The sequence below is a fragment of the Spea bombifrons genome, chromosome 3, assembly GCF_027358695.1.
Source record: "Spea bombifrons isolate aSpeBom1 chromosome 3, aSpeBom1.2.pri, whole genome shotgun sequence".
Lineage (NCBI taxonomy): Eukaryota > Metazoa > Chordata > Amphibia > Anura > Pelobatidae > Spea > Spea bombifrons.
The window spans coordinates 51,241,604-51,256,750 of NC_071089.1; the positions used below are offsets into that span (position 1 = coordinate 51,241,604).

Sequence of the window (15,147 nt, forward strand, 5' to 3'; positions counted from 1 at the left end):
CTTTGCTCAATCCTAAAATTAAGATGTAAATATGGAGATAAAGATATGAACCATATTATAACTTCACACCCCAGATGGGACTCTTGAGAATTGAATAAATTTACACTGAATAAAATTTTATACCAAGGTCTATTTCTCTTATTTATACACTGATCAGCCATAACATTATGACCACCTGCTAAATATTGTGTAGTTCTCCCTTTTGCCACCAAAACAGCCCTGACCCGTCGAGGCATGGACTCCCCTAGACCGCATCATTCTTGGCATTAAGATTGTATCTTAATGAAAAGTAATTCCACATCTAGCTAGGAGGTTTGGTGTACAGTACTAGTTTGATTTGAGGAAATTTAGCTTTTGGTCGTCTCTTCCTAAATTCACTATTAAGCCACCTCCATCATATGTTGGTTTCATTCCACCAGCTCCTTATAATCTAGCACATTCAACAAACAGTAGCAGTTTAGATGCAGCAATCCTGGTGACAGTTTGCCATGTCCCCTAATTATGGAATCTACTGCTATCACAATCCACCTACGTCTCTCTACGCATTGGATCAAGTGTGCTATATATAGACTCTATTCTTAGTTAACACTAAATGCTACTTTAGTTCATAACTAGCAAAGTCAAGAGCCAAGCAAACAAACTGTAGAATTATATTGAAAGAAAAAGAAGTGTACAGAGGCGGGTATTTAATGGTAAAGTAATTTTAAAAAAAAATCTTATTTTTCGAATGGCCATTTACTAAATGCAGGTGCTTGCGGGAAGCTCCTCAAACACAGACATCAAATATAAAAAGGGGCTTGGAGCATTTTACACAAGGTTTATCGTAAACATTGACTTGAAATATAATACATACCAGACATTGACCTTCCTAAGCGTTGTAAATAGATGTAAAGTTGTCATGTCAAATCACGTAAAAAAAAAAAAATTGTTTTAAGGCCACCAATATTTTTAGAATATTAATCAATTAATCAGAAAGTTATAGTACATGTTTTGGAACCAACAGATCCCTCTGATATTTAAAAGTAAGCACAGCGTGAAAGAATATCTGTACTTCAAACTGAATATTATTTTCCAATTCATATTTTGCTAAAGAACAAATTTATGTGATTTTATCTGATTTATGTGACAATCCAGAACTTCTTGAGGGATCAAATATAAAAAATAATGGTAACAAGAACCTGGCTCTAGGTATACAAAACATAAAACCTGGCTATGTCTGCAACAGCAGTACGTAATCCTAAAGTAAAAGCATAATAGCCCGAACATAGGCCGCACTTTTTACCCCCACTTTAAATCTGCATCACGCAGACGTTTGCTGGCTGCCAGAGAGGAGGATTCCCCACAGCGCTGTTGGGGACCTGTATCCTCTTTCCGCTGCTGTTGACACTTCCGCTGGGGCTTCTATGACGGAGAAGCACCTGCGGAAGTGGTGAGCAGCGGCAGAGGTTGTCTACGTGCATCGGACAGACGTCCACCGGCCGGCTCCGCTAGACACCATGGAGTCTGGGGATGCATTGGTAAGTCTGGGGGGGGCAGAATGGCATATCTAGGGGACAGGGTGGCATATCTAGGGGGGGTAGAGTGGCATTTCAGGTGGCATATCTATAAGTAAGGTGCATTATGAATTAAGGGGGGACCTTAAAATGGCTATTGGTTTTCCAAATTTCTGTTTGTATATAACAAATGCTGACTAGCTGCATAATAGATAGAAAAAATGTTAAAATACATGTATTCCTGTTTATCAGTTAAAATACTGTTTTACCATTCCACTCGTGTATTTTTTTCTTTAAAAATACATTTTTCTTTAAAATAGCACCAAACTATAAGAGTGCGGCCTATAATCAAGCCACCACAGTACATTAAAAGAATGTAGATATCAAAATCTACCCAGCTTTCTCCACAGAGTTACAGAATAATGAAACATTCTCCATAATAGGTTGGTGTAATGGGAAAGGGCAAATGGTCTGCTAAAGGTGGGTTATCCCACTTTTTAATAGCATAACATTTCTACACCTTATATCAGAGATCTGGTTAATAGACCTTTACAAGCTACACTACATGGACAAAGGTTTCGAGACCAGCAGGGACTTTGATGACATTGTAATCTAAATACATAGACATTAATATGTAGTTCTTCCATGTCAAACTCATCCAACCATGTCTTTATGAACCTTGATTTGTGCAGTGGGACAGTCATTCTGGAATAGAAAAGGCCTTCCCAAAACTGTTTCCACAAGGTTGGGAGCATAGCATTGTCAAAAATGTCCGCTTCATCATACCAAGGCATTTTAGACAATGCTACGCTTGCTTGACTGGCCCATGCAGAGCCCTGACCTCAACCCCATCAAACATCTTTGGGATAAACTGGAACACATATTGTGAGCCAGGCCTGCTTGTCCAACATCAGTGCCTGACTTAACAAATTCTAGTTTATAAAATACAGGACTTACAAAAAGTCAGATCTTCAACATCTATAAAATTCTGGGGGCGTTTCGTCAGTACAAGAATACAGTTGTGCTCAAACGTTTGCATACCCTGACAGAAATTGTGAAATGTTCGCATTGATTTTGAAAATATGACTAGTGATCATATGAAGCTATTTATTATCACATAGTTGTTTGGCTCTTTTTAAATCGTACCACCCAAATGGCCCTGCATAACAAAGTAATGGAACTTAATAAAGATGGAAAAGGATCTAAAAAGTTATCCAAAGCCTTGAAAATGCTAGTCAGTACTGTTCAATCACTTATTAAGAAGTGGAACATTTGGGGTGCTCTTGATAACAAGCCAAGGTCAATTAGACAAAAACACTTCAGGCACAACTGCCAGAAGAATTGTCCAGGATCCAAAGAAAAGCCCACAGATAACCTCAGAAGAAATACAGGCTGCTCAGGAAAAACACTGTGTGGTTGTTTCAAAGGAGCACAATACGATGATACTAGAACAAAAATAAGCTGCATGGTCGAGTTGCCAAAAACAGGCCTTTACGGTGGTGGCTCACTGATGGTTGGGGGGGGGTGAGCTCTAAAGGCACAGGGAATATTGTGAAAATTGATGGCAAGATGAATGCAGCATGTTATCAGTAAATACGAAAGACAATCTGCATTCTTCCGAACGAAAGCTGCGCATGGGACCCACTTGGACTTTCCAGCAGGACAATGACCCTAAGCACAAGGCCAAGCTGACCCTCCAATGGTTACATCAGAAAAGACGAAGCTGTGGCCATCAGTCTCCTGACATTAATATCACCAAGCCACGCTGAGAGATCTCAAACATGCAAGACCGCCAAAGACTTTGCATGACCTGGAGGTATTTTGCCATGACGAATGGGCCTCATAGACAACCATAACAAAAGACTGCACGCTGTCATTGATGCTAAAAGGGGGCAAGACAGTATTAAAAACAAAGGGTATGCAGACTTTTGAATACAGGTCATTTAATTTTCTTTTTTGCCATGTTTTGTTTTATGATGGTGCCATTCTCTTATAACCTACAGTTGAATATGAATCCCATAAGAAATAAAATGTGTTTTGCCTGCTCACTCATGTCCTCTTTAAAAGTGGTACATATATCACTAATTCTCCAAGGGTATGCAAACTTTTGCACACAAATGTATATCCTCTTGTACACTTCTATCCCCTCCTTTGATTTCTAGCTCTCATACACAAGATTTCTCAAGGGCTGCCCCTATCCTCTGGAACGCTCTCAACCCTGCCTTTATTCCTTCAAAAAAAAAAATCCCTCAAGACCCACTTTTTGAAAGACGCTTACAACGATGCACATTAAATGCCCTCCCTTATTCCTTTAGCTCACCTTTCCCAGTCCCTCTCCTGCCATACATACACTAGCATGGCTGGTCCATCCCTAACATTGGCACTTTTGCCTATTGTGTAATACACCCTAAATCCCTCTAGATTGTAAACTTGTTTGAGCAGGGCCCTCCTCACCTGTTGTCTCTGTAAGTCAAATTGTGTTGCCCTGTCCACCCATTGTACAGCGCTATGGAATTTGATGGCGCTTTATAAAACAAAACAATATGGAACACAAAACACTGCCACTAGAGCATTTTTGGTTGGTGTCAGAAATAAAGAGTCCATGTGAAGTTTTTTTTTTTTTTTTTATTGTTTGCCACAAAATAGGAATGTTTCCAGCAGGGAAAAAAAGACTGAAAAATCAGAAGTGGTCACAACTCCCATTTGGCTGAAGAGTGGGAATAATACTAATTCTCCATAAAACATGGTTAAAAAAACAGCATTTTTATTTAAATGCATAACTTAAGATTCAACACCAGAATTAGTCTGATAAAAAGTATTTACAAAAGGTAGAACTTTTCTTGGCACATAATAGCCACACAAGTTTATGCATCACTTTAATTACAGGGCATATGTTACAGTAACCAACATACCCATTAATGAAGCATAATAACATGGTATGCATTTCCTTCTTATAACGGGAGTATTACATTTGGATCCTGCTTTACTTGGGTAACGTGGAGTACAGAGAAACACAATGTAAAACATTTTCTGTGCCGGAAATAGCTCAGCATGTCATCGTTCCTTTTAGAATACTATAAATGCTGTTAAAACCGGATTTTAAAAGGAATGAGCGAGATAAGATTTAATAGTATTAAAAGTCATAACAGATTTCAAAATATTTCCTGATGAACTAGCTATTCATTAAAATTTACAATAAAAAAAGGTTTGAGAATTAAGATAACTGACAGGACCAACAATAAACTGGTAAACACTATTTGTAACATGAGTCCAAGTCATATTCGCTGTATCATGCCAGGTAAAAACATTTTGCTATATTATATAAAAAACCATATACAGAAAAATAAGCAGCCGTTACGTCATCTTCCTGAAGCCTTTTAGGATAGGATATATGTTTTCAAAAGCTTCATAGATCTCTCCACGAACCTTAGCCCCTGAAATAGAAAAACAGAGTTGGCAAACGTGCTCTCTAAAATATTCACCGCTGCCTCCATTCCATTGCGAACTACAGTAAAGGCACAAAGACCCCACAAGAGATACCCTGTCCTCTACTGACCTTCCAGTTGACGTCAGCATTGACATCTCCAGGAAGGGTATACCTGATCGCACTTAACGGGGCAGCTGCAATAATTTAAAGTCACAATAACAAACTGGTCCAAACGGAGAAGAGGGCCCCGTTCTCGCAAGCTTACATATTCTCATATTTCCCCTGTGGAGAGGTTTGAACGCTTACTGCATAAAACCAAAAATATAGATCAGTGAACGAGGAAACTATAGCCCCCCCCCTACCCATTTCACGTGTCCAAATTGGTATAGCTTTGTTGGGGGGGGGGCACAACAGTTATGCAACAGCATACCGCTGCTTCTGCTTACAGTTGTCGGACAGCCTTTTCTTCACTGCGCAGCCGTACAGGTGTCCAAAATGGGAGCCTGCCACATCTTTTGTGGACGTAGTGCTATGTGTACAGGGTAATGGAGGTAAAGCAACTAAACTACAAGATGGGCCAGTGCAATTTTTTTTTTTATAAAATCGTGATAGGCAAGAAATAATACATAGTACAAACACCACATCCGTTTTATTATTGTGACTCACCTGTTAAAACAACCTTTCCTGAAACGAATATAAGGAGGACAATTCTTGGCTTGATCATTCTGTAAATGAGACCCGGAAATAATTCTGGCTCGTAGCTGAAAGTGAGAAACACATTTGCTAAACATGACACCGCAGAAAGTTATGTTATAATGCACAGGTTAACCGAAGCCTCAGGAAGAAACCCTCCATATCTCCTGGATTCCATTGCGCTCCAATGGCCTCCCCACCAAATATTTACGTTCTACTTCCACTGAAATCAACTTGGCATTTTACTCACAGTTGAGACAACCATTCGAATTAAGTTGAAACCATTGGACATGAGCTGAGCTAATGTTCTACTATATAGAGTTGCATATGTGCAGAGTTTCATCCATTCGTTCGACTAACAAACGCAACATTGGATGAACAACAAATGCGCATAATACGAAAATCACCATTTTAACTACACTAAGAGGAGAAGAATCTCGCCACTTTAACTTATTTTGGGCTTTTATTTCTAGTTTCCATGGCAACTGGAGGGACGAATGGGACTTCTGTAAACGAAAATGTTGGATGAATTTTGTCCGGACAAAAGATGGAGCGGATGAATTTTGTTTAATACGAAGACATTTTTTCCCACGGACACGAACTTTCTGCCAACGCCCAATTCTACTACTATAATTACTACTACATAATTCAGCGGTAGCTGTAAGGTAAAAGAAAATGAGAAAAGTCTCATTTTCAAAACTCTATTAAGAAAAAGAAAATGCAAGATGCATTTTCAGGCACTGGAATGTGTGAGCAATAAACCCTACAATACATTATTTTCTGAACTATTCTTCCCCTAACAAATCAACTTATTCCACAAATGCTACCTTACCAATAAAGGCAATTTAAATTTGAATTTAACTATAAGCTTTCCTCATCCAGAGATTTTAACCTAAATACATTTACAGGGGACCCCCAGCCATCAGATACACATGATAGTTGTGTGGTCTGTTCTCCAGAATCTCCCTCTCCAAATGCATTGCGCCCCCCCCCCAGCTAAATGCCCTGTAAGAGATGCATGCATCCAAATACATCAACTTGTAGGCAATATAGTTACTTTCAACGAGCATCAGCATTGGCTCTGGTGTATGCTGCGTGTAGGCATCTACAAATGCCCACTGGGGTCCAAACAGAGTCCTCCCATTAACAATGTGAACACCTACCTGCCAAAAGCATCTCACCGACTGATCTCGCAATGGTGGGGTTAAGGGCCAACATTTTCCTACTACAATGCATATTTAAAGGGAGAATAATGGAACTCCGTCTGTTACACGCCCAACTTGTTTATGCATTGTACTTTTATACTTTTATTACGCAATAAAAATGCCCTACTCGTTAGGATAAACGCACAGGTAGCCTTTATTGTTGCATAGTTAACGCTTAAATGTCATCATTTAGTAAAGAAACCTCTCAGGTATCACTGGATGAGAATTCAGACGTTCCAGCTAGAGTTTAAGCCCATGTCTAACTCGGTTCTTTTAGAGGATCACAAGCAAGAACTTCCAGCAGGTAGCCCTGGCACAAGCCTTCCCAGTCACTCAAGAGACACTGACAAACTTTGCTCGACTCACAGTCTAAACCAGAACCAATGACTAACAATACATGCAAAATTACCTGCTGAACTGCTGATGCGTTAGCACCAAACCCTCCAATCTGATTGGAAATTTTACATCACAGCTGCCAACCATATTCTGAATCTTAAAATCAAGAAATTTGGCTGGGAACCCCAATTTCTGCACAACTCTTGCATATTTTCTTGCTGCCAACCGTGACTGTTCTTCACTAAAATGGAGACAAAGGAAAAAATAAGATAGATATAGATATATATTACACAAACTTTTTTTTGCAGAGATGCACTGCCATATTTGATATAGGTTATAATACCCTGATCTTTGGCATCTCCAACAGTGTAGGCTTTCAGAATGTCCCTAGATATGTACAGGTATCCATTTCAGACTTGTGCTAATCAAAACAGTCATCAGTACTTCCATACCTTCACTGAAGTTGGTGCTTAGGGTCTGTGTCATATAGTAATTTATTTATTGGTAACTTTTTGTGGTTTCAAAGATCTCCAATGAAACAGCAAATGGTAATGAATATATGCATGCAGAACACACACCTTTTAGCTCCTGTGCAAACCATTTTACCCGAACTGAATATGAGTGCTGTTGTTCTGGGTTCTCTTATTCTCATGATAACGGCTGCAAAACGCTGGAGAATGTAAGAAAAAGGTTACCCCATCAATATAAAATTCTCTGTTATTCTATATGGCTACAAATTACAAAACAAATAAGCAGAGCTCTTTCTTTCATTATTTTTTTTTTAATCTAGCATGTTATTTGTTTTTTTTTTGTTTTTGTTTTTTTTTTTATTCTCTCTAGGGTTTACCTATTAGGTTTGCAAAGTTTGATGTGTCAAACGACATGAAAAAGGAAGATAAAAAAAAAAGAAAAAAAAAATTACCTTTGGATTATACTCAGCATTTCGAGCTCTAAGTGCAATTGTTTTCAGGTCCAGTTTGCATCCAAGATTCACTGTAGACACTATGTTCCTATACGTTAAATAAACACAAAGTGACAAATGAACAGCCGCATATAACCAAGAAAAGACTTGCAAGCAAACCTGGAATAATACGTCACTATTCCAATTAACATTATGCATGTGTTAAAGCACCATGGTATCACAGATCTGCTAGGTTTCTTGGCCTTGACTTCATCACTGCATTCTTACAGATATCAGGAGAAAGACAACTTTCAAGCGATCTACACATCACACACAATGGTTGGGCAATTAATGGAATTCCCACATAATTTACAGGCAAAAAAAAAAAATCACAAGCTAACACTGAACAGGAAACACTTTCTAAACAAAAGGATGTACAGAAACATTGTTACCGACCACACAGCACAATGTACACTGGATGAACTTACTGTAGCTGAGGTACAATTCCGGAGCTTTCTGAAGCAGGCGTTGCAGGTGTGATGGGAGTCATAGGAGTCATTGGGGAGGGGTATAGAGGAGTATTGCCTGGAAGAGGAGCGGTTGTCATTGTCTGAGAGTGAAATAATTGTGGGGTTTGTCCAGACCCTTGAGTGCCTTGCTGTGACGTCGATTGCTGAGCCTGCTGCTGTTGTCTTTGTTGCTCTTCTAGTATTGATAAACTGTTTGTGGTCTGTACAGGTTGGGGAGTCAGACCAGTTCCATAGGGCATCATAGGGCTGAAGATAGGTATTCCAGGAGTCATTGCACCCTGCAATAAAACAGAACAATGAGGCACACACATAAATAAAAGGCACACACAAATATCTTCTCAGAGGATAAATATGTTAGCGTAGTCAGTAGCATCCTCCCTTTACCAAATGAGAAAATACTAGAACTATGGAATAAGATGGAATATTTGTTGTGTTTGTTATAAACAATTGTTAACTGATGTTCTCTACAAGCACATAAACAAATTTCTATGCTAAGGATTAACAAGGAAAAGAATGTCGGTGCGCTAAGCTAGTCTCAGGCTCAAATAATACAAATGTATAATATGAGGCCTACCAAACAGTGTGAGCATGCTGCAAATACAGTGTGTTGGCTGTACAATGTATACAAAAAACAAAATACTGTCTGTGCTTCTCACCCTAATAAAGGGTTTTTTGTTTTAAGGATTAGCAAGTCAAGTCCTTTGTCATACAGTTCTTGCTAAGGTGAGCCCTCGGTGCCATAATCACCATCTTTTACTTTAATGGGGTTCACACTGACCTGGGGCGATGCCAACCCCTGGAAAGGAGGCAAGCTGTTGTTTTGATCCATGTTTCTTTGCTGGCTGCAACCGCTCAAATTTTCTGATACTTAAGTTTATATCAAACCATTACAGTCACCTCAGATCTGGAGGGGGAAAAAAAGGTAGTTGAGAATACACATCACAAAAAGTCTAATATCTATATACAAGGACAATTTCATTTAAAGGCAGACATTAAATGTACATCAGGCTAGATTCTCAGAAAACGGCGACAAGTAGTATTTCTTGCTCCCGCACAAAGCAATATAAATGGGATTATCCTCACAAACCTGGCATCCGACACCCAGCTGTGCAGTTGCAGTGATCATGCACGCAATGCTGCAGCACCTCTATTAATATTCTTCATACAATCAAAGAATTGCAGTATACATCGAAGGCATGTTGTATACAGCAGATTCAAATTATGGAACACACAGAGGAAGCTGTGCCAATGTCTTGATATATTTAAGAGACACTTCAGCATTATTTACTCTTTGATGAATATGAGAGCACAGTGATCCACTCATGTTTTAGATTTCCCATTTTCTTTAGTCTCTTTTATCGAACCACCAGCAACTTGGCTTGCAGGAGATGTGCCATCTGCGGTCTGCACCCACAATGTACACTCACAGTCAGTGAGCTCCAGCCCTGCGTTGGCAAGGTTTCTACATGCACAGAAAGGGCTTTCCTGATTGGCTGCCTTTGGGAAATAGTGGCTTGAAAACTCAAAAAGATACATAATGTCCTTAGACATGAAATTCAGCTGATCTCGCATTTAACAATGTTACCGTCTCTTCTTCATTATTTTAAATGTTTGATATATTAACACATTAGCATGACTCTCTTTGACCGTTATAATTGGAGAACTGACACGGCCACAGATTCTAGCAAAAATAAATTAAAAACTACTTATAGATTTTAATAAAAACTCACCAAGGAATGAAAGTTAAAGGGGAGATCCAACAGATAAAAAAATATTTCTCCTTGACTAAAAAGGTATGCATCCACCAAAACCTAGTTTTATCCAATTTTGTTCATGTGACCTTGCTTTATCTACACATCTGAAAGATGCCATTGTTGTCAGTCATGTGATAGTTTAGTTGAAGTTCTCTGCTCGAAAACCAAATTGATTCCTTTATGGCAATGCTAATGTGGCTCATGCAGCAGCATCCCGGTCCATTCACTGGAGGGATGTTTGGCGGAAGAGCTGTGGTTTCAACTCTCTCATTTTCCTATGCATAGTGAACAGCTAGCATGGAATTGATCTCCAGCAAGAGTGGCTAAGTTGGCCCGGATAATGATTCTTTCAATAGGTAAGGAGACTTAATACATGCTCTTCGTGCAGCAAACTGAGCAAAGCCTCACTGGGTCTTTGTGACATATATTTGAGTTGTGGCGTTACAGCCACAATTCTCCTGTGAATCACCCCTCGAGTGAGATGACCCAATAGGCTGATGGGTTACTTATCGTGATGCACCCGTGGTTGCCGGGAATGTCAGTGTTCAGGGGCAATAGTACGCCAAACACCAGAATATGGAAGCTATAGAACTAGGAAGTCAGATGCATTGGGAATACCAGTGGTATTAAAATTCAAGCCTAGAAAAATTAGCACTGAAAATGAAATTGAATAGTTAGTATTAAAATAAAGATTTCTTTGACATGCAAACAAAGGTAGAGCTTGCTTAGAAAGACACAGGTGTGCTATAAGTTTTTTTAAACCAAATTGTTTAGATTTTAACCCCTTACCGACTATTGACATACCAGGGACATCACAGAGAACACTTTCTAAGCTCATTCAACCCCACGACATGCCAGGCACATCAATTGTCACTAACCGTATGCTTTTCTGTGATGTGTTTGGCACCTCAACTGTCGAGTTCATCGGCCGAGCAAATAAAGAGACTGTCAAATACTTTCTTCAGCAACACCCAAAAGATTTGCAGACGCACTGTGTGATCGCTGCCTAGAGCGATCTGATTCGCCATATTGAAAGGCTGTATGCCTTACAAATACGGCAGCACCCTGTTGTTGGAAAGAACACGGCACCATACTGGATGATAACATGCCTCTACCAAGATGGTGGCAACCTTATAAAATGCCATATATTACTTATTGTCCTATAACTTGCAAGAACAAAAAACGGGTATTTCTAAACTCAAGACAAATTAGAGTCTTCTTAGCATTTTTTATTATTATTATTATTATTTGCTTTTGTAGATGAGCAAAAGTTCAAGTAAAATAGTTTTTTACATTTTTCATCATATATTAATATACTATATGATCGAAATAATGGTATCAAAAGAAAGCACGTCTTCTCATGGAAAATCCAAACGTATAATGTGCAGTTGGAGTAGATGAGAAAGGAGAAAATCACAGTTAACCGCAAACACCGCTAAAATGCTAAATCAGCCACTGTCACAAAGTGCACAAACACAGTCCGGTCCCGAACGGGTTAAACATGCATAATTCATACTGATGCAAAGCGGTGGAAGATGACGCTTTAAAATGCATGCGATTCCACATTCTGGGCCTTTCACAACACTGAACCGGTGCGCTGGATATCCCTATTAAACAAGATTACAGAGATAAATCACATACTCGGATACGCGACCCAGCAGCGGTGTGCAGCACCGTCCCACGGGTGGATTATAAACACGAGTACACCACGTTCTCTGTTACAAATGTCACTGACCCAGCAACACGGCATTGTGGAAGAATGCACGCACTCGATAGACAAGCAAGTGGAAATGTTTCCGCGACAAGCGCCAAACGCAGCATACACATACGGGCTTCCCGGCTTACCTATAACAACGCGGGCCGAGGTCCCCAAAACCACAACCTCCTCAAACCCTTTGCACCATTCCGCCCGGCGCCACTCGCAACTGCGCAAGAGTAGACCAAACTTCCTTCACAGTATCCTTCCAATAAACGCCGTCTCTCGGCGTTACGTCATATCCGTAAACCGCACTCTACCATACGATAAGAGGTTTAAGCGGTTTACGTTGAATGTATGTCTGGGAATGGGAAGTGGTACGCGCTAGTTTTCTCTGTGTGTCTGTCACTGTATAATATGGCTATAACAAAACACAATAAAATGAATAGAAAAAGCAAAACGTGAACTCAAAAATTTAAATGGGGCGTGTACCAATTCGTTTTTCTATTTGCCAAATATCAAACGGTCATAAAGGGTTAATTTGGACCTGTCTTCAAGTGTGAATAACACGGACCACTACAGATAACTGTAGTATACATGCCCTGAGTGAAATTGTCGAACTGTTAGTGTGTATATATATATATATATATATATATATATATATATATATATATATATATACACACATTATTTATTGTTTTATACAGCACTGTACAATGGGTAGACAGGACATAACAAGTAGTATGTAACGTAACAGTTTGACTTACAGAGACAACAGGTGAGGAGGGCCTTGCTCAAACGAGCTTACAATCCGTGTCACTGATTGCTCTGGCAGGGCTCGTAAGAAAAAAAAAAATATTACTTTTTTAACATGGCTATAAGTTTATATTTTGTTGTTGGTGTGGTGGGAAATTAGGTATTGTTAGGGTTAGGTAGCGGTAAATAAATAGAAACCTAAGAACAATTTGAAAACTTTAAATAATTCATATTATATTTTTGAACGGTAGCATGTTTTTGACTGTTCCTTTGTTTTAAGTAAAGTATTTTGGTGTAAAACAATCTCTAGTCACTTGGCTTTATCAGATTTAAGCTGATGGCACATCCGGACAGGGGTCAATACTTAAACCTGCTGATGCCTTTGAGAGACACAGAACAACCAATGGTACTGCCTGCCCATAAGTACCTCCTGCATTTCTGAACACCGTTATTCCCCTCACCAATGCCGCATATGTGCCCTGATTCTACCTACTACCAAGTTATCCTGCTTTGCCATACCTTAGTGGTTGCACTCTCCCTCATATATTAGCTAGTTGACTTCCAGTGCATTGTTATACCCCTCAAAGGCACTGGCTTTGTTTTGCTAAAATAATAAAAAATTTGGGAAAACATTTGAAACACTGATAATCTTATTATCATGGGGCCTGTCAGTGGGTGGTATATATTGGGCAGCAAGTGAACATTTTATCCTCAGAGGTCTAGTGGAGGCCATGCCTCGACGAGTCAGGACTGTTTTGTTGGCAAAAGGGGGCCTACGCAATATTACACAGGTGGTCATAATGTTATGGCTGATGTGTGTATGTGCAGGGCCAATATATAGACTGTTAATTAACAGAAATGTACAAAAAACAAAGGTCATCCTCTCAGACTGGAAAAAGATTTCATACATAACAAAGGAAGGGATGCTTTACAATAAGAGCAGTAAGGTTATGGAATTCACTGCCAAGAGAGATAGAGCTATCAAATACAATAGATGCCTTCAAAAAGGGTCACTATGTGATCAGTAAAATAAAATTTCAAGATAGTTTAAAAAATATAATAACATTTAAAAATAAAAAAACACGCAGTAATGTCACTATGACACTGTACAGTTCCAAGAAACAATGCCCTGGGCTGTCTAGTTTTCAAAAATACATGGTTTGGTGGGGGTAAATTAGACAGCTTCAAATGTGGACTCGGATGGCATAGGATGACCCGATGTCAAAATTCCAAACTGAAAAATTGAAATGTGCATGTCCCATATGGCCTTTTAATCCCCAAACAACCTGACAAACCTATGCATGTGTGATATCATTGTACTCAGGGGATTTTGAACACAAATTGGGGTGCTGTATGGCAGTGACATATACCAGGAGCTGTAACCTGATACCTGAAATACAATGTGTATGACCCCCCCCCAAAAAATACTACCACAAACTTTGACAAAGGCTGGTGTAGAATTGGTGCATGGAAAGTGTTAAAATACCAGCATTTTAAATACCCTGTGGAGTCTAGTTTTCAAAAATATATGGTTTGTTGGGGGTAAGTGAAATTGTCTGGCTTCCAATATGTCCCAAATAGGACATGGGTGCAGAATTATTAGATTTGAAAAATAGGATGGTTTTGAAATAGCATAATGCTACTTTTTGCCCTATAACTTGCAAAAACAAAACATGAAAACATGTGGCATTTGTAAACTCAGGAAAGTTATTAGAATCTACTTAGCAGGTTTTTTCATTAACTTTTGTAGATGAGTAAAATATTTTTCAAATAAAATAGACATTTTTTCAGTATGTTTTATTATTTTATATAGTAAATTAGCCGATATGATCAAAATAATAACATCTAAAGAAAGTAATTCTTCTAAAAAGAAGAATATATAATTCATGTATGTACACTAAATGAGAAAGAAGAAAATTACAGCTGAACGCAAACACACATAAACAGTAAAACAGCCTTGGTCACAAATGGTACAAACATTTAAAAAAGGGTTAATATGTATTCTTCAAAAACGAAAAAAAAATATCAATATTCATTGATATTCATTTTTAATATTATGCTACCAGTAAAGTAATGGTGGGAGTTTCAGTCTAAAGATTTCCACCCTTGGACTGACGTTCTCAATGATCTGTCACTAATGTTTTAAAGAACACACTAACCAAACGGTATGAGCTTCTACAAAAGGGACTGTCACTCCTAAACAAAGACACCTGGCATGTATGCCTTCCTCCACAACTTTGCCTGGTTAATTTAATTCAGAGGGGAAATAAGTATGATATTAAACCAGCTATAAAGATGCATGCACCAGATGTATTATGGGTAATTCTGTTTCTGTGGGACTTCTATGTAACAGGGC

The 15,147-nt window shown here is 38.9% G+C and overlaps 1 protein-coding gene across 1 annotated transcript; it reads right to left on the minus strand.

Moving 5' to 3' along the window:
* Positions 1 to 4,240: 4,240 nt before the first annotated feature.
* TBP (TATA-box binding protein) lies at positions 4,241 to 12,306 on the minus strand. The gene is made up of 8 exons (XM_053460620.1): positions 12,185 to 12,306; positions 9,364 to 9,489; positions 8,544 to 8,863; positions 8,077 to 8,164; positions 7,733 to 7,824; positions 7,228 to 7,395; positions 5,587 to 5,681; positions 4,241 to 4,927 (listed from the first exon to the last, which is right to left on the minus strand). The coding sequence occupies exons 2-8, from the start codon at positions 9,412 to 9,414 to the stop codon at positions 4,848 to 4,850; spliced, it is 894 nt and encodes a 297-aa protein (XP_053316595.1). The 5' UTR covers positions 9,415 to 9,489; positions 12,185 to 12,306; the 3' UTR covers positions 4,241 to 4,847.
* Between the last annotated feature and the right edge of the window lie 2,841 nt (positions 12,307 to 15,147).